This window comes from Branchiostoma lanceolatum, chromosome 4, assembly GCF_035083965.1.
Source record: "Branchiostoma lanceolatum isolate klBraLanc5 chromosome 4, klBraLanc5.hap2, whole genome shotgun sequence".
Lineage (NCBI taxonomy): Eukaryota > Metazoa > Chordata > Leptocardii > Amphioxiformes > Branchiostomatidae > Branchiostoma > Branchiostoma lanceolatum.
Window position 1 is genome coordinate 19,145,227 of NC_089725.1, and position 20,957 is coordinate 19,166,183.

Genomic DNA, 20,957 nt, shown 5'->3' on the forward strand with positions numbered 1-20,957 from the left:
TGTCCAATATGCTTGCAAGGATACAGCTCAATAATGTTAAAGGGCGAGTGAATTACAGTAACAGTTAGCATTTATCTTTAGTATTCTAATTTCCCGGGTAACAAATGCAAAAGTCATGTGTAAGATGACATCCATCAAGTGTGTGTTAACACTAAAAGGTTAAGTACCAAAAAGCCCTTGTGACCAGAATGACCTTTGAAGTCTGCAAAGTCAACAACAAAATGCTGCATGACAGCTAATGCAAGGTTGGTTACAAAGTAGCAATGTTCTGAAGAATTGGACGGTTGTAAGAAGTTCATGTCTGGGATGCAGTTTATGGCAGTACCGTACAGTTTTCACTCAGTTTTCTCCAGAAACCCTACTTGAAGAACTTTACCTGGCTTACTCACTTAATTCACAGTTAGGCCTACTGCCCGTCCATGGACCAGTTCCCTCCATCCTTTTCAAATCTATTGTTCTCTGGAAACCCCCATGTACAGCCTCCTCTAATGCTTGGGCACCTTGTTGGAGTGGGGTGATGAAAGATGAAGAAAGTGTTGATGTAGTCTTTCTTCATCCCAGTCCTGTCAATGGTCATCTCATCACTAAATCTTCACCTTAGTAGATGACCCCAAATGTAGCTGATTATACCCACCTGTGTTACATACAATGTAGTTGCAATGGAGACTGAAAGTTCTGAGAAAGTGTCTGGCCTTGTACCTTGGGTGTACAACCAGGTGTGTGTTGTGTAAGCTGATGGATATATGGCTCCATCACTAAACAAACAATGCTGTATAGGATTACGAGTCAGGTGCACTGAATCACAAAAACTTTCAGTGGAGACATCACCAGTATGTGTATTGTTGCAATCTAACTTCAAGAAAAGTCTGTTATTATCTCAATTTCCATGTTTCCTTTTATTCATCACATCAAGTGTAAAGGAATATCAAATAGTTTTAAAACTGAGGGTTTTTTCTACTGTTTATGATATCTTACCAAAGCTTTCAGTTTTTCATGTCACAAAAACAGGTCTGTGTATTGACAGAGCCAGAGAATTAATTTGCCTCAGTCTGTAGCTGGTGCTTATACACACCACCAGCAAATATACAACTTGGCCCTTTCTTTATCAAACATGGCAATGTCAGCCAATGGTACGAGGTCCTGCAATTTGTTAGTTACAAATGTGGAGAACCAATGGTTCTGCTGGCCTATTACTAGGATGTTCCCATAAGTCAAGTTATGGGTGAAGAGTTCTGTAGGTCAGCACAACAGCAGGGCAGACTCATCAGGGAGTCACACCAGTTCAGGTGGCACTCATGGTTTCAGGAATTGACTCAATTTGTCTTGACTCTAATTAAGACATTACAATCCTGTTCTGGTTTCAATGCTTCTGGGCAAAGATGGACGGAGAGTTTTGCATGTATTCATAAAATGATATAACATATTTTTATGGCTTATTTCACCACATTGTATGACTTAATTCAAGCTTCTGGAATGGGGGAATGACAATAAATCTTTACAAGCTTTCTGATGCATCAATATGCAGCCATTTCTCCCTCCTCTCTAATCTCAGATCCAATTTGCCTTAAAAATGGCTAATCCAGCAGCAATTAAGGTTCAAGCAAATATAACAGAAAAGGTAATACAACCATGTGCAAAGGTTTGTCCACTCTACCATCACTTGAAATGTACTGTGAGCATTGTATCTCTGTTACAGATCATTGCACACTAAGATGTTCACATCACAGACAGCTGAGGGAACACCAGTACCTTTTACTCCCCAATGTGCATGAGGAATACAGAAGAGGTAATTAGTATTAAGTAGCATATCCAGGACTAATGAATACTAAAGACAGGTGAAGTTTTATTTAACATTGGTAGGTTGAAATTTTGGAAAGACACTCGGAATGTGGACAATCGAATTGAAGCCAAAGTCATCTATCTCTACAACTATAGAACTTATATAACAAAAATATATATGCCATAACTGGGAAGCATGCCGTTTCAATCAATACATGAACAGTAACACTATGTTCCCAAACAAGTTAAAATATAACATCGTCTTAAACTTAAGTAGACTGCATAAGCCCCAAATTTGTCTTTCCAAATACAGGGGGATTGTCATTACATTATCCATTTTACCCAACTGTTCATTCGATAAGAGTGTGAAACAGCAAGTCCACGGATTAAGATGAAGGTGTAACATTGTAGACAGAAGAGGAGAGACAAAAGCCCCAGCGAGAGGTACCTGGTCTAAATGGCTGCTCCACTCTATTCTCTGACCCTGCATCTTCCATGGGTGTCTTTAACAATAAAAAATGTCATTGACAACTATATTTCATGCCATCATTATATCATATAGACTGTTTACTACACTTCAATAGTGATTAAATAACAAACACCATCTATTAAACATGTTTTGATGCTTTTTTTCTCTCTATACTGAAGTTTCAGAGCACAACAGGTTATCTTTTTAATTTTAGCAATATGTTGGACAGGGAGAGGACACTGTTTTTTTTCCTAAGAGATGAAACAAAAATATGAGTTTCCTCCCATAGACAGTTGTTTTTTATCTTGATCTGGAAAATGTGCACTGCAGGTCCATCTCCCAGCTGTGAACAGTGGCTGGCTGGCAACAGCTAATACAGAGTGCCTCCTATCTGTTACAGATAGTACTGCATGTAAAGCTAAGCAGAGAAAAATGCACCATATACTGTAATACATGTATGAATCACTGCAGGAAAAAAAAACTTACACATAGTACTCTCTTGAGAGATAACCATGTAAATGTACCAAAACATATGTTCTTTAATTTACGGTGAATGACTCATGAATTCCTACCATCTAAAATTTGGATCAAACAATCTTGTTGACAAAATTGGTCAATTCATTGCATACTGTATCTTGTCACATTAAACATGTACAATATTGATATTTCACATCACATTCAACATTTTTCAAAGACATACATTTAAGGTTATCTAGCAACATCTTCCTGAAAATCACTTTTCAGTTGTATATACCTACAAGATTGGTCCAGCTACATAGAATATCATGCAAGTGTACAGAACTACAAACAGTATACTCAGGACAGCTACATGTCTATGGTTATGACTTGATGGCGTTGACATTACCGGTAATACATGTATCAACAGGATGTCACAGAAATGACCAATCAGCCAACTCAATATTTCCCTCTTTTCAAGCTATAAGACATCTTCAGATCATCAATAATTCAATATAATAGATATGATATAATTACATCAATCAAACTGTGTAATGGTCTCGGCACCACCAAAAAATACATCTAACCCTGGTCACTTAAACTTTGGCAAGACAATAGAAAGTCTTCTGATTTATTTGTATTTTCTAAATTATTTGCCTGATGATATATGACTCACTGTATACCTTCCACAGATCTCTTTGGCTCTTTACATCTCGGAAGACGGTTAACAGCTTCAGCCACAGATAAAAGATACATATGAACGTACCATAATATAGAAAGAAGCATCCTTCTTTCAAATGACATATAAAACTTAACATTATGTTCGGGAACAATTTGAAATGTAGGGCTTGTGGAAAACGACTTTCCAAATTTTAAGTGACCAGTGTTGATTGCAATATGTTCGCTGTGCAACTTGTTACTACAGTCTCTTTTTTATAAGTTTCTCCAACTTCCTTATCCTACTGGAGTCCTGTTCTGGAGAGGGTGTCATGTTGGACGCCTGTGCTTCACCCGATGGTGGGGCAGGCAGTCTCGTGCGAAACAGTTCCAACATCGTGCTCTGTTCACTTCTCTTCAGACCCTTCATGTCCAACACTTTCTGGAAGTTTCCAGTGTCGGAGTCGGCCAGGAGTTTGATGTAATTGTCCACAAACCCTGCAGGAGGGTCGTGAGGAGACATCACCACCTTCAGGATCATCTCAGCCTTGGTCATGCCCTTCACCACGATCTTTGTGTAGCTGGCCGGGGGTTTGCGGTTGACCTGAGATCCGATGGAAGGGAGGTCGAGCAGCACGGTCTTGAGGGAGTGGGTGTCTAACAAGAGCTGCTCTGCCCCAACTGTACTGATGGGCTTACACTTGTACAAGTAGGTGACGAACTTGGGGACGAAGGAGTTGGCGAACTTGGTGCAGAACTGGGTGAAGTACTTACGGGTGGAGGCCAGGTTGTCTCGGATGAGCGGCACGGCTGTTTTGATGTGCATGGTGATGGCAGTGACGTAGCTACTGGAGTCACCAACCGTTTCAACAGCCTGTGGAGGAAAGTGGTTGGAACTGTTTAACCTGGTAAAACCATAGCTATCTTGAATAATACTCCAGTGTTTCATGCTACCTTAGGTCAATTTCAGACACATCCAGTCATATCTGCTTCTGATGAACAACATGCTGTTTCATCTGTGATCCCTGTCCTGCTTCTTTTCTTTGGAACCAAAGACTAAAACGTCATCACGGTTTGAAAACAGGAATAATGGGAGCTTACCAAAAGTCTCAACCAGGCCTGCAGTTTGGAATAATTTCCATGACAGGCATGAAATCATCTGACATTAAAAAAAGCCAGAAATGAGACTGTACCTGCCAGTTGACATGAGCCATGATGTCAGACAATGCAATGACTGTACTGACATGGAATCAGTCCTACCTGCCAGTTGACCCTTGCCATGGTGGCGAGGGAAGGTTCACACGCCCCCTCCAGGTCCTGCACCAGCAGCTGGATACAATTGGAGATGACGGTGTGGAACAGGTCCATCTCCTGAGACAGGTCGATCTGCTCACTCAGGGATGGCTCAACCTGGAAGGGAGAAAAGGGAACGCTGTTAAAAGCATTGGCTTTACTTACAGACAGAGATGCTCAACTGCCTAGTAAACATACATCATCATGAGAGACAGTGTCAGTACCCTAACTTGTCTAAAATGCCAAAATGCTTTTACAATAACCTGGTCTTGATGTCATGGGCAGAAAAACACAAAATAACATTACAGCATACTGATAGTCACTGCCTGTTAGTCAATCAACTGATTGATCAATCAATCAATCCTTTGTTTAGTTTGCTTGTCGATGTTCATTCTTTATTCATTTGTTTGCTTATTCAGTCACTAATTCATTCATTCAAACCATCTGTGGGAGCACAACAGCTCTGTGTCTTACCTTTTCCTTGAGCTTGTCTTCAAGCTGCTGAGACGTCTCCAGACAATACTCGGCCGTGCACAAGATGCTGCAGACAAGACGCTGTTCCTCGGGGCTGAACTTGCTCAGCTCCTGGTTCCCTTCCTTCAGCAGGCTGGAGATGGTCAGCCCTCCACCACTGGTGGTCACCTGGGATAACACACAACATGTCACAGGTCCACAGGAGTAAGGGGGTCTGAAGTCATGTGACTATGATGTAATTCAAAGTCTGCCATGTTGGTGGGATAAAGATATGTTTGAAATCAAGTTTAGATATGTTCTGAATAGCTGATTTCTCTCAATTTGCAGCACGTTTTTTGCTTCCGTATGATTTGAAAAGCAGTGGATATGGATTTTTCTTTTCTTAGAATCATTTCCAATGCAATCCAAACAACTGGTCACCATTTCAGATCTATCTAACCCCCAACATATTTGATTAGAATAATTCACATGATTATTATTTTTGTATAATTTTGATCTGTCTTTATAAATTGTATATGATGTTTACAACTCAAAATTTACTTACTAGTTCCTCTTCTTTTTCATTTGTATCATTAGGATTTATGGTATAATTTCCATTTGTTCTTTTGTTAATTTTGCTTCGTTTTGATTATGTATAACTACTGTCTAGTTTCGAGGGGGGGGGCCCATGAAAAGCCACATAGGCTTCTGGCCCTCCCTGCATGTTTTTATTTGCCCTGTTTATCTATGGTTTTATAATTGTACACATGCATGCATGCAACAATAAACAATAAACATGGCAGCAGTATTTACTTGTGATGTCACATACAAACATCCTATGGGAAGACATCCATACTGGTAACACTAGTCACTTTGAATATTGACAGTCATTTTGTGAATGTCGAGGGCCCGATATTGAAATCCCTATATAAAGTGACCAGTGTGGCAAGTATGAGATGAGACATTTCTCCAACCATGGCAGACATGTAACAAGACTTATATTCCACACCCATGATGTAATATCAAAGTACCTTGCAGACATGCACATTTTCCTATGCAAGAATCACAACTACATCTGTAACTTGTTAATATTCATTAATCTTTATCCATCAGGTGACTTGATATTGTAACATCAGAAGTCCTTTCAAGTATGCACAATTCAGATGTGTACTAGTAGGAGTTTGAAAGATGCTTTCTGAGGCCTCTATCATATTGATGTACTGGCAATCACGTAGGTCACCTGAGTGATAAATGTTAATGACAATCCTGTTAGTTACAAAGCCAAACCTACTCAAGCATGCAATCCATAGACTCATAAAGGTCAGTTTAATAGCTAAGGGAAAAGTACATGTTTCCTACGGCCCATATCTAGGGCAAATTTCTGGTATTGTACAGTACTCAATGCCACCTGCCCATACACCTTGATCATGAATAAGAACCATAATTGCTAGACCCATTATTCTGACTACAGTTCTACCAGTGTGACTAACACTTTGAGACAGCATCCTGTAGAATTGCATGTCCTTTGGCATGGACTCATGAGCTGCGGATCCTTTGCTCACCTTCAACACAAAAAGAAACGGTGTTGCCATGCAACATGCAGACAACAGAACAATGGCAAAACTTACAACATATAACTATTATAAGCTTATCTATGTTGTTAGATAACATGAGTAAGGTTAATACTTTTGATCAAACAACAAGATGACTGACTTGTTCCAAAATAAACATTTGACCTGTAGGAGAGAATCTTTGGTCATTCTCTTTGGCATGACAGTTTTTTCATGTTCAAAGTAACATAATCACATTGGAGAAGTAAAAAAAAAAAATCACACTGTATTGACTATAAATCATAGTACAATGTAACATAGAGAATCTCACATGCATACACAATATCATATGAACAAAACAAAAACATAAAGCAAGGTAAAACCAAATTAAGGGCACAAATATACCGTTACTGTAAGACAAAGACGGTGCAGTCCATAATCTGTTACCAGGTTGGGATACTGAGATCCAGCATGCTTACTGGGTCATTTGTACAGAACATGAAAGTTCCACACTCCCTTACTTACCTTATACTCAGGTTGATTCCAGATCGAAACCAGCAATCCTTAATGTTAATCCTGCTCTATTTTCATTTTTTCATTGTTTCCACTTTCGCTTCTAGATACAAGCTTGAACAGCTTGTGAAATATGGGTGAAATCTTTAATATTATGGTACTAAACTAGAGAAAAAGTACATAAGTCTTAAGTAGAGGATCAACAAACATAGTGCTCTATAGCCTCAACACCAATCTTTTTCAGCATCTGCAATTCCCTAGTTTGCCACTAACTGACTGCAATGGAATGAAACACAAGCTGAAGAAGTCTGGTACCCAGGCTGGCACCTTACCTTGGGCAAATTGCCAATCAGCAACCTGCTGGCATAGTCTCTCAGGTACTTGCGGAACACCCCTGCGAGGTCCACCATGGGCGCCCCCGCGCTCAGCTGCGAGCACTGCACCATGCACTTCTTATAGAACACAAACAGGTCTGCACAGCTGGGCAGGACTGCACCTCCGTCCTCACCCTCCACACGGGGGACACCGTGTTCCTTGAAGTCTTGAACAAACCGCTCAATCAACTCGGCCAAGTTTTTGTCCTGAGACAGGATGTAAACATGAAGGTGTGGCTCAAAACATTGGGAGATGATGCCGATGAATGGAGACTGCTTTGGCTTGGCTGGCGCAGTTTGCGAATTTTCGTCTTCGACTTCAAACGGGTTTGTTGACTCCAGCTGCTGAGGCTCCACAAACGGGTTGGTTGAAGTCTGGGCCTGCCCTTCCTCCTCAAAGGTGATGCCGGTGAATCTCTTCACCAGCAGCTGCTCGAAGTTGGTGGTTCTCTGGATGGCAAAGAGGAGCAGCTTGACCTCGATCTCTGCCTTCCTGTTGGTCATGATGCGAGACATCTCCTTCCTGGTGATGTGACAGAACTCCACAGCAATCCTCTCGCTCACCGCCCACTCAGCAGGGAACATGTTCCCAAACTTCTCCTCAAACTCCACCAGCGCCCGTTTCAGCCAGGCGTAGCGACGGTCGATCTTGTCCAGCCAGGCGACGTCCTGCCCCTCGTGGAACAGCGCTGCATACTCCTGCAGCTGCAGCTTCACAAACCACTTCATCAGGTCACGCTTGACCTTGGGGTCAAGGACATTCACTACCAGACATGCCTCGGCCAGCTGTGCTGTGTTGCTGGGTCCCAAACCTTTCCCTCCATGGGCCGAGAACGCCTCCTCAAAATCTGCCAAGATCTGCTGGCCAAGTTCCGTCTGTATCTGCTTCACCTAGAAATGGGACATAAATTTATCTTAGTTTATTCTTTTCCATAATGGACATTTTTTGTTTTCATTGGCACTGTAAAAAGCACAAATAGATCATATTTCCTGTACTATGTACTTGATCTGCAAGGTAACCAATCTGTGAGATGTTCCTACAAGATTTAGTAAAGCTCCTAGCAGCTTATAGACAAGTCAGTTCTATGGAGAAATTCATGCTGGCAAAATATGCACTCCATGGGTGATTTTTTAGTTTTATTGTACATTTGCACCACCCTACCTGATCTGCCAGCTGGCTAATCTGTGGGATGCTCATGTACTTGTGGAAGTGTTCCATGACGTTGACCACTCCCTGCAGCAGGTTGGCGGCCTCTCCATACTGCCGGCGACGAATGAGGGAGTGCAGTGAGTCGACGCCCCCTACCAGCATGTGCAGGTGGTTCAGGGTGGTGATGGAGGAGGTAAGATGGCGCTTGGCGTGGTCCAGCTGTTTGATATCACGTGTGATCTCCTTCACCATCTCCTCTGACTTCTCAGCCTGGAGGAACATCGGTAGAAACAGGTGCTATGGGCTATCGCAACTTGATCAATTACTGAATTGGTGTGGTGGACTTTATAAAGTGCTTGAGCTGCGGCCCAGAAGCAGGATTGTTAACCACTATACTATTGCATACTTTATAAATATTTGTGGTGGTTTTAAGTTTGCAGTTTTGGTGCAAAATCATCACAGCGTAAAACAATACAGATTTTCTCTCAGTAATGCAATGACTCCGCACCTGACCCCACTTTATACAGTGCAAACAGCTCCTTTTACCCCCACCACAAAATAAAGTCCCCCAAGGCCCAAACTTAAGAATGTACAGTACTAAGTTACTAACTAAGCATTGCTATGAGATTGATATGCTGAACCTTGTCCTTGATGTCCTTGATCCTCTCAAACAGCTGCTGTATGGCCTTCTGTGCCTCCTCCAGGGCTGCCTGCCCGTCCTGACTCACATTGGTCTGACCTCGCACAACCCCACGGATGTCATCATCCAGCCGACGGATCTTCAGACGGATTCTGTTCACAACCTATAGAAATTCATTGGACACTGGGGTTAACTACAAAAAGCATCAATCCTTTCACAATAAGTCTTCCTTTGTTTACCAATGTATGCAAAGAATAGCCAATGGTTTACCTGCAGACACATAGCCCTGGCAGTGTTATCTCCTTCAGAAGTTCAGAAAAGGTTTTTAATAATAACTTTATTGCAAGTTCATGCCCGAAGGCTAATTGCAGACAAACAAGTACATGGAAATACATGGGAATAGATATAGTTATCTAGTCTACAATGAAAGTTCTATGTTAACTAAGGTTGACTATGGTTGGGTTTGACTTCTTTTTTGAAGGCAGTAACTTAAAGGAACAATGGCCATATCTGAATTACACTTACGTACACATAGACAATGCAAGGAGAGAGCTACGCGGTTTGGGGCATGTAATGTCTTTAATCTGTGTGAAACTGCTCCATAGTAGAGGCTTATTGGTTGTACAAAGACATCAACGGCCAAAGACTGTGGTCTTGGCAAATACAAACTGTAGTGTATTACGTACAGTGTTGGTGAAGTTACACAATTCTATACATTCTTGAAAGAAGTGAAATAGCAGCAAGGGCGGGATGGTGGTAACATCGAGCGGGAGGCGAGCCCAGCCGCGCCGTTCAGCACGGCGGATGCCGCAGAGTAGAGGCGGCACGAGCGGAGGTCAGAGGTCGCTTCCTCCAGCGTAATTCCCTACGATTGGTCCAGACCAATCCTACTATAATTACACTTACGTACACATAGACAATGCAAGGAGAGAGCTACGTGGTTTGGGGCATGTGATGTCTTTAATCTGTGTGAAACTGCTCCATAGTAGAGGCTTATCGGTTGTACAAAGACATCAATGGCCAAGCCGAAAGTAATGAGGGCCCCAAAACGCGTAGCAGAAAATGTAGTAAGTCGTAGAGGTATGGTAAAACTAGTTTAAAGAGTAGCTAGATAATCGAGTTCAAGCAAAAACAGTCCAGGGCTGGTGAAGGATGCACCGCAGAACGTCACCGGGCACTGTCAAACAGCGTAGAGTCAGGCCGGAAAAGGTGCGTCGGCGTGGAGAACTCTAACTTGAGTACTGTGAAGTAGGCCATGGGCGGGCGCTGGGAGTCTTCGGTACGCAACTGGAGCTGGTTTTGTTGCACTGACAATCTTTCTGTGCAAAACTAAGCTATTCTAATCTACTCTACTCTACTCTACTGAAGTGAGTCAGATATTGCGAAGCGTGATCCCAGGCTGGTGACGATCTCGCTGCAGGGCACTGCCGCGAACTCCAGGTCGGCCCGGAACGTTAAGTCGCATCGACGTGGAATGGGGGTCCTGGGAGTCTTGAGTACGCTGCTGTAGATGCCCACCGCATTTTTGTAGTCCGTGTAGGTACGGGTGAATTGAGGGAAAGGCGTGCGATGAGGAAGGACCGCTCGTGGAGGCTCGTCGCGAGAAGAAAGATGGCTGCCAAAGTCCAGCGGTTGTCTCGCGAGACCCCGCATGAATGGCGTGAAGTGGGAGGGGGGCTGTCGTTCCGATCGCTGTAGACTCTCTGTGTAGACGTTATTGTAGCACAAACTCAGGATCAGGCAGGAACGGGTGTGCAGTCCCCGGCTCAGGTGAAGAAGAAACTCGCTTCAGGACGCCGCCACGGATTACATGACAGTGCAGAGACAGCCGAAATCAGTCGTCGGGTGGAGCTCTGACTTATTAGGACTGCGAATCCATGTGTGGGCAACGTTACTGGTAGTCCATTTGCACGCTACGGCAGTTCAGCACACCGCGGCCCTGTCTGAGTCCACGTCGGGCCTGGCAGATTCGTGCGCCTCGATAGCTGGGGGACGTCGCACGGTAAGTTGTAACTTGCTTAATGGAAGCTCGAGAGGGGAAAAGTTTCCGACCGGAACATCGAGCGGGAGGCGAGCCCAGCCGCGCCGTTCAGCACGGCGGATGCCGCAGAGTAGAGGCGGCATGAGCGGAGGTCAGAGGTCGCTTCCTCCAGCGTAATTCCCTACGATTGGTCCAGACCAATCCTACTATGGGTATAGTGGTTCTGGCATAAAAGTATACTGTGTGCAATGTGTTAGGAAGAGGCACCTATATCTGTCCTTTTCATGAACAACATTTTTCAAACATTAACGTTACTGATTCTACCAAGGAGGTTACCATGTACTGATGGAGTTCTATTCAATTTCAAATACAATTTTTAAAGAATTGCATTTCAACTTTAATACATATGCAGCTCATAAGTTTTTATTAGCAAGTTAAGTTGTGCAGTGTTTAACTGGCAAACTTTAACTTTCACAGGATGGAAGGCATGCATGAGTATCGAGATCCGGCCCCACCTCATCGATATTGGCGAGAGATTGCTCCGTGGGGAACAGTGTGTTGATGTACTCCACCGGGTTGAAGTCAGGGCGATCCAGGGGGTCGTTGCTCGGTAAGACCTGGTCTATGGCCTGCTGGACCTCCGGCGGGAAGACCAGGAGCGTCGCGAGTTGGTCATCAGCCACATCATCGTCCTCCAGCGACGCCATGATGGCGCTTCTAACCCCTGACCTGCCAGCCGACTAGTCCACATATATGTGAGGGTTTTCCAAAGAGAATAGAAATGCGGCACGTATAGAAGATTTAGCGCATCCAAAATTTCTACACAATATCAAACCACTACCATAATCGCGATAAATACGTTATTGGGGAAATAATGTAACACATAGTTGTATATTTTTCTTCAGTGTACACCCCTTTACTGGAATGTTCCACCAAGCCACGGACAAAGATGGAGGTCTGAAAGGTTTCCGGCCGCCGCAACCACCTGTCCGAGACGAAGGGTGGGTTTCTACCATCTTCTCAGCTTCAACAGCACTCAGAAGGTACGAAGGCGTTTCGTGAGTTAAGTTCTCCTTAATTTCCCATAGTTATTACGTCTCTATGGACTGTAAAGACGCCTTGACCTTCAGTGGAATTCCCGAGATGTGCGAACGAACGTTCCAAGTCGCTGCGCCTGGCCTTCATGCTGGCGCGTTTCCATCGGGAAAATCGATATAATAACCCATGCCTGCATACCCCTGTCCAATCAGCAGGGTTGTTGGCAGATTACTGCGTCTGATGGACGACATGCAATAAAATTTTTTACCGTCTCTTGGTCATAAAACGCGACGTTGCGTGTTTCCGTCGCGTATATATTGTCCTAATGGCTAGTGTTGTTTATCGCAACATGACGTTGACTGCGCCAGAGTCGATCGCAAAGTGATCATTAGAGCTCTCCTTCCAACGATCAACATTTATCTGTGTATAAATTCATAATTGTAAAAATATTGCTTTGCATGGAAAAGGACAACAACAATAATCATAACTTCACATGGAAAAAGACAACAACAAATGAACAATAATCATAATTTATAATTTATGATTATTGTTGTTGTTCTTTTCCATGCGAAGTAAATTTTTATTTCGTTTTTAAAATGCCAGACTCTTTTGCATAAAATCAGTGTAAAATGTAATAGTTGACAATATGTATGTATGACAATAGACCATATGGTGTTAACGTTGTACATGACTTTATACTGTACTATATACTATTACTTTTTTTCATTCCTAGCCCACACAAAGTACACAAACACTCAAATTCTTACTGTAACAAAGAAGCTTTGAAGCTGCAAACACCAAGGCAACAAGAAAAGAGATCCCATAATCATCCATCAAATGTCTCTTGATCTTAGCTGATACTTCTAAATATGAATGTAATTCTATATTTACCTTTGGACCAGCTTTGTCTCCAGGGGTTGAGATCTAAGGATACATCACAGGTAATCACCAATGCTGGGTGTTTGAAGTTCTCCTCCTGCTATTTTTCATTTGTTTCATCATGTGTATTCATGGTTTAGAGGGAATTAATTTCACTACACCCAAGAATATTCTGTGCTTTATGGAAAAATGGAGACTAGTAGTGGTCCTGTTATAACAAACATGCTTATTGTGAACTCTCTCAGTCTATTAGATAGACAGGTCGCATGGACAAGTAATGTGTATAACATCTTAACAAGTGTGTCTTCTAGAACATTTCCATGTTCAGCTTATACTTATAGATGAAAGAGCGACACAACAGGTGCCAATCACCAATTCCATTTCAAGTTAGCACATCTGGTATTCATATATATATATATTTATAAAATATAAATATACAGCAACAGCATATATCCAAGATACTGTAACAAAGGATTTCTCTGTCAGTGGAACAGTAAGGGCGAACTTCAGATTTCTCATCCTTCAGGTCCATGGGATGTTGTGATCTGCCCTGTGGTTGTTGACCAGGATGTCCAGTCATGCTGTTCTACCAGGTGTCTGATGATCCCCCAGGACAGGCAGCAGGCATGGCAGAGAAGTGCAAGGTGGGGATACTTAGCTGTATCTATGTACACCTGGTCATTTTTGATTTGGAACTTCTTTTCTGATATGTTCTTCTTCTTCTTCTTCTTTACTGCTTAGCCTCATATCTGAGATTATCAGCAGTTGCGCATGGGTTAGATACAACACAAGTGTCCGGAACAAGTAAAACGAAGGGAAAATAAAGGAGAGGCGCTAAGGAACATAAACAACTGAATTTGTGAGTGCAAATGACAGGACAAGTGAATTTAGTGAGGTAGTAATACATGTATTTACATATATACAAGGACGTGTAGGGGTGGCTCAATGCAGCAGGGTCTTCCCCAGTTCGGTTTTGAACTGGGAGAGGGACCCTGCCTCCGCCACACCAGGCTCAAGTTCGTTCCACTCTTTGATGGTCCGAGGGAAGAACGAGAGCCTATAGTAGTTGTTCCTGCTCGCGATGGCCTGGATATGATATCCACTCTAAAAATGAATGTAGGGTAATGCAACATGGTACTTTTTGAACATATCAGAAAAGAAGTTCCAAAATTATACAACTAAGTTTGAAGAGATGAAGAATCCAAGATGATAATTAAGTAATAAGTACATGTGTACAATGTCACCTGAAAAAGCATGCTTCCTTCTATGGTATGATATCTTTGATTTCATCAACTTTGATGCAAAATGAGATGACAAACTGTGCTGACTATTCATTGGACAACTACATCTTTATTACCATTAGTGACAGAGGGTTATACTTCTACCAATGCATAATCCTAGCAGAAGCAGGGGAAAATGATCAATGTTCCATGATAAAGACTTCTGTACCCGCCCTGTCGTATGATGAGTTATGATGGGGTTTGCCTCCTGGTAAAATGTCTGGAATTCATCAGATCATGTCCATGTAGAGCAGGCTGCTGTTTGAGAACTGATCAGTATCCACAATCTGTGTTTCAGACATGTGGCTGTAACTGCGGAGGCCAGGGGTAAAAATCTTAATCTTATTTTTACCATTATCTTGCAAAGACTTAGTGCATTGCAGCAGTTTTCTGCTATTAATTCTAGGCATAACAAACAAATACAGACTAGTAGACCATAAAATGAGTATTTGTGAGGAAATGCATGAAATATGCCATTAGTATTACATTGCAACAATTATCTGAAAATGAGCAGTTTCAAACAACATATTCAATTCATAAGAAGTAACAAAGTGATGAATTATTATACCACTTTCAAGCAACTAGCATTTTGATGTGAAAATGAAACAAACTTTTTTGCCTTCTTGCCAGAATTTCCTCTCAAGCAAAACTTGCAATAAAGATTCAATCACAAAGTTGTGTACCATTGTCCCATCCTGCAGTGCCAAGTACCGTGAGCAGGCGGAGGAGATCAGGAAGAGGATGGTGTACTCCAGTCACAGGATTGAGGTGATGGAGTCCGAGTTCCTGGAGATCAGGGAGAACCTGGAGGATGAGCTGAACGACACAGCCGAGGAGCTGCAGTCGCTGAAGGACAAATTCTACAGGTACGGCAGGATAAAGTCCAGAAAAGATGAAATATGCTGATTCTCAGTCTAAATGCCTTGTTTATCAAGTGTCAGATATATTCTGAAAGATTCGTCTTCTCCTAATGTCTTCATGAAGTAGCAACAAATCCTTTGCCTTCCTACCTGTAGGCTGGAAAGAAGCCATAAATCACTACAGAGGGTGAATCAGGACTTGGAAGAGAAGCTGCTCTCTATGGTAAGCCTATGAATGAATTAAGAAATGAAAGGAGGAATGAACTAAAAACTAAAGAGTAAACAAACAAATTGATAAATGAAAGGATGATACAATGCTAAACTTTCTTCCAACACGAAGGTATCCACGGATCAAATTTTCAATGATCTCTTCAGGATCAATATTGATCAATATTGATCCTGAAAAAGGCAATGGTAGTCGTTGAAAATTTGATCTATGAATACCTTAGTGTTGATAGAAAGTTTAACATTGCATTATGACTACTACCAACACAGATGAGCTTCCATGATAATCTAAGAATAAATGAGATGACTATGATTCAAGAGTTTGTTCATCACCCATAACATATGAACCGTGGTTTTGAAATATCCTGTTTTTCTTTCTGTCAGGCTGCCCAGAGTGAGCGCACGAAGGCCTCCCTGAACAGAGACATCCTGGAGATGACAGAGAAACTGATGAACACCAGACTGGCTCTCAACCAGCTGGAGGAGTCAAATGTGAGTCTGTTACCATGGAAACCACAACAAATAGAGCCAAAGTTCCAAGGCATTAAACAATGATTACCTAAGACATGTAGTCTACTGTTATCCATTCATATAGTTCCCTATCTATAGCACAAGTGGATTAGTATGGATTTTTAGGTGGGAGTCTTCAAAACTCAATCACTCCTTCATGCAATGTTAACAACGTAAGTCATTGTCAATGTTTTATTGTGTTATCTGTAGGACCGCTATCGGAAGGAGTGTAACTTGGCAGCCCAGCTACTCCAGTGTAATCCTCATAACTTTGTCTCTCCAAAATTCAGCTCAGTAAGTAGTCAACCTGTATTCTCTCATCTTTGATTTGCAAAAAAAGAACATTGTTGAACTTTCTCCTCAATAACTTTATGCCCCATCATTTGTGAGTACATGTAGCTAGAAGATGTTAAGTTTTGTAAAGCCTTCTAGTAGCTTCCATTGAATTGTCCAAACAGGGAAAACAAATCTGTTTTCTTGGTTCTTAGACATTTTGAAGCAAAAATTTAGCAAGAGGTCAAGATATAAGCAAAGTCCCAGTAGGAAAGCTTTCAACTGACTATATTCCTTGAAACTGTATCAAGATACAAAATTTTCCTTCATACTTTGTTTTTATGTTGATCTATCAGTATTGCAGTATTTTTTTTTTAAATCCAAGAACCAACAAATAAAGCTGTGTCTGTGTTGTGCCTGTAGCTTCCCCCTGAGCTGCAGGAGAGACTGCAGCAGCACATGGAGCAGGTCACCAAGAACCACAGGAAGGCCAAGGCCTCCCAGTCTGCCCCTGGTGCACCGGAGGACGCTGTCGTCCCCACTGCTGTGCTGGCAGAAGTGCTCCAGAAGCCACATCCGGTTTGTTTGGTTATTGTTGTTTAGATCCATTTGCTGTCTATAGTATCACTCATCCTACACTTTGTGCTTAAGCAAACTTGATAAATGTAAAACAATCATAACAATTAGTATAATTATGTGCTTGTCCTAGTACATGGCATATTATTGATGACATGCACTCTTACTTAATTTTCATCTTTCAACTTTAATGTTATATTATATGTGCACCTCAAGATTTTTGTTTGTTATCTTATTTTGATTATGTCTATTGTCAATGCACATTACAGCTTTTCCTGGAGTCTTTGAACACCAAAACGTTTACAAAAGAATAACAATTGTATCTTATCAATCTTTAAAGGTCCGCACAGTCCGTGGTGTGGGGGCACGTCGAGAGAAAATCCTGTTTGATGCCTGTGTACAGACCAACCCAGAGGACATTGATCAGGGACAGGGAAAAGTGATAAAAGCAAAACCACTACGATTCACGGCATATGGTGTAGATATGGGAAACACAAGTCTTAGAGAGGATACCAAAACAACAGAAACTGGGAAACCCACAGGAGAGTGGCGGCCAATCAGGCTTACAGAAGGCCAGGCTGCTGCCAAAGAAACTCCCAAGGTCAGAGCCTTCATGCCCATATCAAGAGGAAAGGACACTGGACAGAACCTGGAGCAGAAACCCAGACAAACACTGGATGCTCAGAGGCCCTCTGCACCTGCTCCACAGCCTACCCAAAGTGGAGATGCTGGACATGGTGCACAGGTGCGACTCCTTGAGAACGTCAATGGAAACTGGGAATCACAGGAGGGAGCTGAGGCCAGAAAGGTTTACTCAAGGGTAGTGGGATCATCGCATACAAGTCCAACCAAAGCTAGAAAGAAGGAAGCAGACCAGGTTTCCATAGGAAGCAACAAAGGCAGGACAAAAAAGATAGGACCTGCTACAGAAGAAACAGAACCACTTCTAGATGGTAAGAACTGTGGGTCATCAGATGGAGCCAATTCAACAGTTACAGTCAAAAGAGAAAAGATCCCTTCTTCCCAGTCTAGAGGGATGAAGTCAGAAGCAGACCAGACACAAATAGGAAGCAATAGACAGAGAGTTAAGAAGATTGGTCCTCAAGGTGCAGATGGAGAAGAGACAGAACCACTGCTGGAAAAGGGTGCAGAAAGAAATGGTGACCCAGGTGGTAAAAGTTATGTTAAGAAAGGGCATCCTCAAACCAAGATGTCTAGAGACATAAAGGTAGAGTCAGGATCAACCTTTGAAGGTAGCACAAAAGGAAAGGCTAGGAAAGCTGAAACTGAAGAAACTGAGCCACTACTAGAAAAGGGTAGCAATAGAATCTCTGAAGAAGATGATGGTACCAATTCTGTTATTCATGTCAAAGAGAAAAAACCTGTGGCATTTCCTCAAGCAACAGAACTGAGCACTGTGGCAGGCAGAGCTAGGAATACTGCCTCTGTAGGAGAGGAAACTGTGTCGCTGCTGGAAGATGGCCACGAGAGAGCCTGTGAGCTGAATGATGACTCCATTGTTGAAGTCAAGGAGAAAAGACCAACGGCTGGTCCTCAGTCTAAAGTGATGAGACCAGAACAAACTGCTGCAGTGGGTGTCAAAGTCAAGGTAAAAAAAACTGTTTCTGAGACAGAAGAGAAGCCTCTCATTGACCTTGAAAGTAACCTTGAAACACAGGACAAAGTCAATGGTAGTGACCCTTCTCCACAGGCTGAAGGCCCATCCTTGCTTTCAGAATCCACAGAGATGAAGCCAGAGGCAGATCAGGCACCTGTGGATAGTGCCACCCTGAAAGCTTCCTCTGTTTCTGACCCTCAAAACCCAGATCTTCCTCAGACAAGCAGTCCTACTTCTGCTCCTGAAACCAAAGATGCTAAACCACCTTCTGAGTCAACAACACCAGGTACACAACAATCTGGAGCCAGACCAAAGAGCACTGTTAAAAAGACAGGAGGAACTAAAGTGAAGAAAGTGACGAAAACTGGAGCCAAGAAAACTGGAACCAAGAAGAAGGTGAAAACGGCTGCAGCAAGTGGTGAGAAGTCAGACAAGGTTAAAGAGAATGGTAGTCCAACCAAGGACAAACAGAACAGTAGTCCAACCCAGGTAAGACAAGAGGGTTCAGATGAGCCTGAGTCACAGCAGCATCTTGGCAAGGACAACACCATCAGCAAAGACAACAGCGATGTTGGTGAGGCGACACAGACGTGTCCTCCTAAGGACTCTCAGACTTCTCAAGGAGTACACAAAGATGCGGAGCAAAATACTGAAGAAGAAAACAAAGGAGCTGAAAGCAGGCAAGAAGGAAGCCCAGATAAGGAACCAGTAGAAGATTCACCAGTGGGCAGCCAAGCTGAGAAGGAGGGAATGGAAGAAGCACCAAGTGAAGAAGAGGAGAGGGCACCTAGACGGCGTAATAGTCTGGAAGCTGCACAGCTCACAGGGAGTTTGCTGGACTTCTGAGAAAACGAACTGGACTGGAAAATTTCCTTATATAGCTTATGACTGAAGCTGCACGTTGGATAACAAAGTCAGGATGTGTATCAGGCTTTCAAGATTGTATAATGTAATACATCAATAAACATGGGTAGTATGTAAGAGATGCAAAGGCACTATGTATAGATATTAGTAGAGCAAATGTTTGTGAAAAATTTGAGGCACTGCAAAAGTGATCCAAACAACTATGCAAGATGTGTTATGCTGTTTGGTAGATTTAATATAAACATAGTATGTATTGAATGGAGTGAAAGATACAGATTAAGAAGTTAAGGTATGTGTTTGAAAACCAATCTCTCTGAACCTCTATCCTGATTAGAATGAGATGTAAAGATGTCACTAAATTTTTATTTTGCTAGTTGCCTGCACATATGTGACCTGAATTTCACCAATCATATCCCATGCTTGAGTTGATGGTGTTCCATTAGGGTACAAATCACTTCAGCAAAAATTATTTTGTTCATTGGATAGTTGTTTATCATGGCCGTTAGCTAAAAGTAACATTTATTTAGAATCTGCGATATGTATAGATGGCTATTTACTTATTTACTCAATAGCTTGAATTCTGGAAATAGGTTATATGTGTATATTTTTGACAAGTACAATCAGTAATTTTATGGAAAGTTTCCAAATGTTTCTTCCACTCATGGCTATCATGGATCAACCTGCTAGTCATGTATGATTTCTATTGTGCCAAGTTGAATATGGATATAGAACTTAATGTACATTTTGGTGCTTTAAATTTACATTTAGTCTACAGAACAGTTTTGAGATGAGCAAATAGCTATACATGTACTTTAAAATGTAGTCCAAGATATACTCAGAGCTCAGCTTCTTCTGGCAGAAGTTATAGGTATTTGGTATTTATTGAATGAAGCTCGACATATCATTTAATTCGACGAATTTGTATTGAAAATAGGATGACAATCTGGGCTTGTTGCATGCAGCAATCAGAAACACCCTGTTGCACTCATCACTGCTACTACATCAGAGTTGTAGTCTGTACTGTTGGCTGAGATATTCTCACATAGAATATTAGTATACAGAACATACAATTAACTACAGTATAGTAAGAAGTGGATGTATAGAGAAGGTGTGAATCATCAAACTGTACCATCTTTTGGGGAAATCCAAACACAAATTAATCATTGTGTGCACAAATAACCAGCTTGAAATGCACAAGAATTCCTAATATATGATTATGATATTCAATTCAATACATAAGTGACTATACAAAGTAGTAAAAAAAGTACCAAAACTGCCATTGTGGCTATGCACTGCAAGTTGTGGCAAAGAGTGTAACTTTCCTTTCATTGTATGAAGTACTGAAAAGAAATTCACATACAATGTTGTCTTGTTTTTGGTAGATCTGCATATGTGATGCAAAAGTGAACTGTTGGACTGTGAAATAAAGTGAACCGTACAATTTTCTTTCTCCAGTGCACTTACTGCATTATTTAAAAGTACCTGATAGTGATAAGTACAGAAAATCATGCTGTGAATC

General features: G+C 41.9%; 2 protein-coding genes across 4 annotated transcripts; one reads left to right on the forward strand and one right to left on the reverse strand.

Moving 5' to 3' along the window:
* Positions 1-1,823: 1,823 nt before the first annotated feature.
* Positions 1,824-12,053, reverse strand: LOC136433138 (vacuolar protein sorting-associated protein 53 homolog). Of its 2 annotated transcripts, XM_066424990.1 has the most exons (8): positions 11,831-12,053; positions 9,336-9,497; positions 8,707-8,964; positions 7,503-8,435; positions 6,598-6,669; positions 5,129-5,296; positions 4,622-4,771; positions 1,824-4,235 (listed from the first exon to the last, which is right to left on the reverse strand). In XM_066424990.1, exons 1-8 carry the CDS (start codon positions 12,020-12,022, stop codon positions 3,624-3,626), a joined length of 2,547 nt encoding a protein of 848 aa, XP_066281087.1. In that variant the 5' UTR covers positions 12,023-12,053; the 3' UTR covers positions 1,824-3,623. The 2 variants fall into 2 exon arrangements, with proteins under 2 accessions (XP_066281087.1, XP_066281088.1); XM_066424991.1 differs by lacking the exon at positions 6,598-6,669.
* A 173-nt stretch (positions 12,054-12,226) lies between these two features.
* On the forward strand, positions 12,227-20,884 carry LOC136433137 (micronuclear linker histone polyprotein-like). 2 transcript variants are annotated; one of them, XM_066424988.1, is made up of 9 exons: positions 12,227-12,358; positions 13,759-13,876; positions 14,811-14,839; positions 15,214-15,378; positions 15,529-15,595; positions 15,982-16,089; positions 16,318-16,401; positions 16,804-16,959; positions 17,297-20,884. In XM_066424988.1, exons 2-9 carry the CDS (start codon positions 13,811-13,813, stop codon positions 19,418-19,420), a joined length of 2,799 nt encoding a protein of 932 aa, XP_066281085.1. In that variant the 5' UTR covers positions 12,227-12,358; positions 13,759-13,810; the 3' UTR covers positions 19,421-20,884. The 2 variants fall into 2 exon arrangements, with proteins under 2 accessions (XP_066281085.1, XP_066281086.1); XM_066424989.1 differs by having other exon boundaries at positions 12,267-12,316.
* Positions 20,885-20,957: the final 73 nt, after the last annotated feature.

Coding starts and splice junctions, on each gene's coding strand:
- LOC136433138 (XM_066424990.1), bottom strand. CDS start 12,022: ATGGCGTCGCTGGAGGACGATGATGTGGCTGATGACCAACTCGCGACG. Junction 9,498..11,830: donor CTCTCGCCAATATCGATGAG/GTGGGGCCGGAT, acceptor GAATTTCTATAG/GTTGTGAACAGAATCCGTCT. Junction 4,236..4,621: donor TGGCAAGGGTCAACTGGCAG/GTAGGACTGATT, acceptor TTTCCTCCACAG/GCTGTTGAAACGGTTGGTGA.
- LOC136433137 (XM_066424988.1), top strand. CDS start 13,811: ATGCTGTTCTACCAGGTGTCTGATGATCCCCCAGGACAGGCAGCAGGC. Junction 14,840..15,213: donor TGTAACTGCGGAGGCCAGGG/GTAAAAATCTTA, acceptor CCCATCCTGCAG/TGCCAAGTACCGTGAGCAGG. Junction 15,379..15,528: donor CTGAAGGACAAATTCTACAG/GTACGGCAGGAT, acceptor TCCTACCTGTAG/GCTGGAAAGAAGCCATAAAT.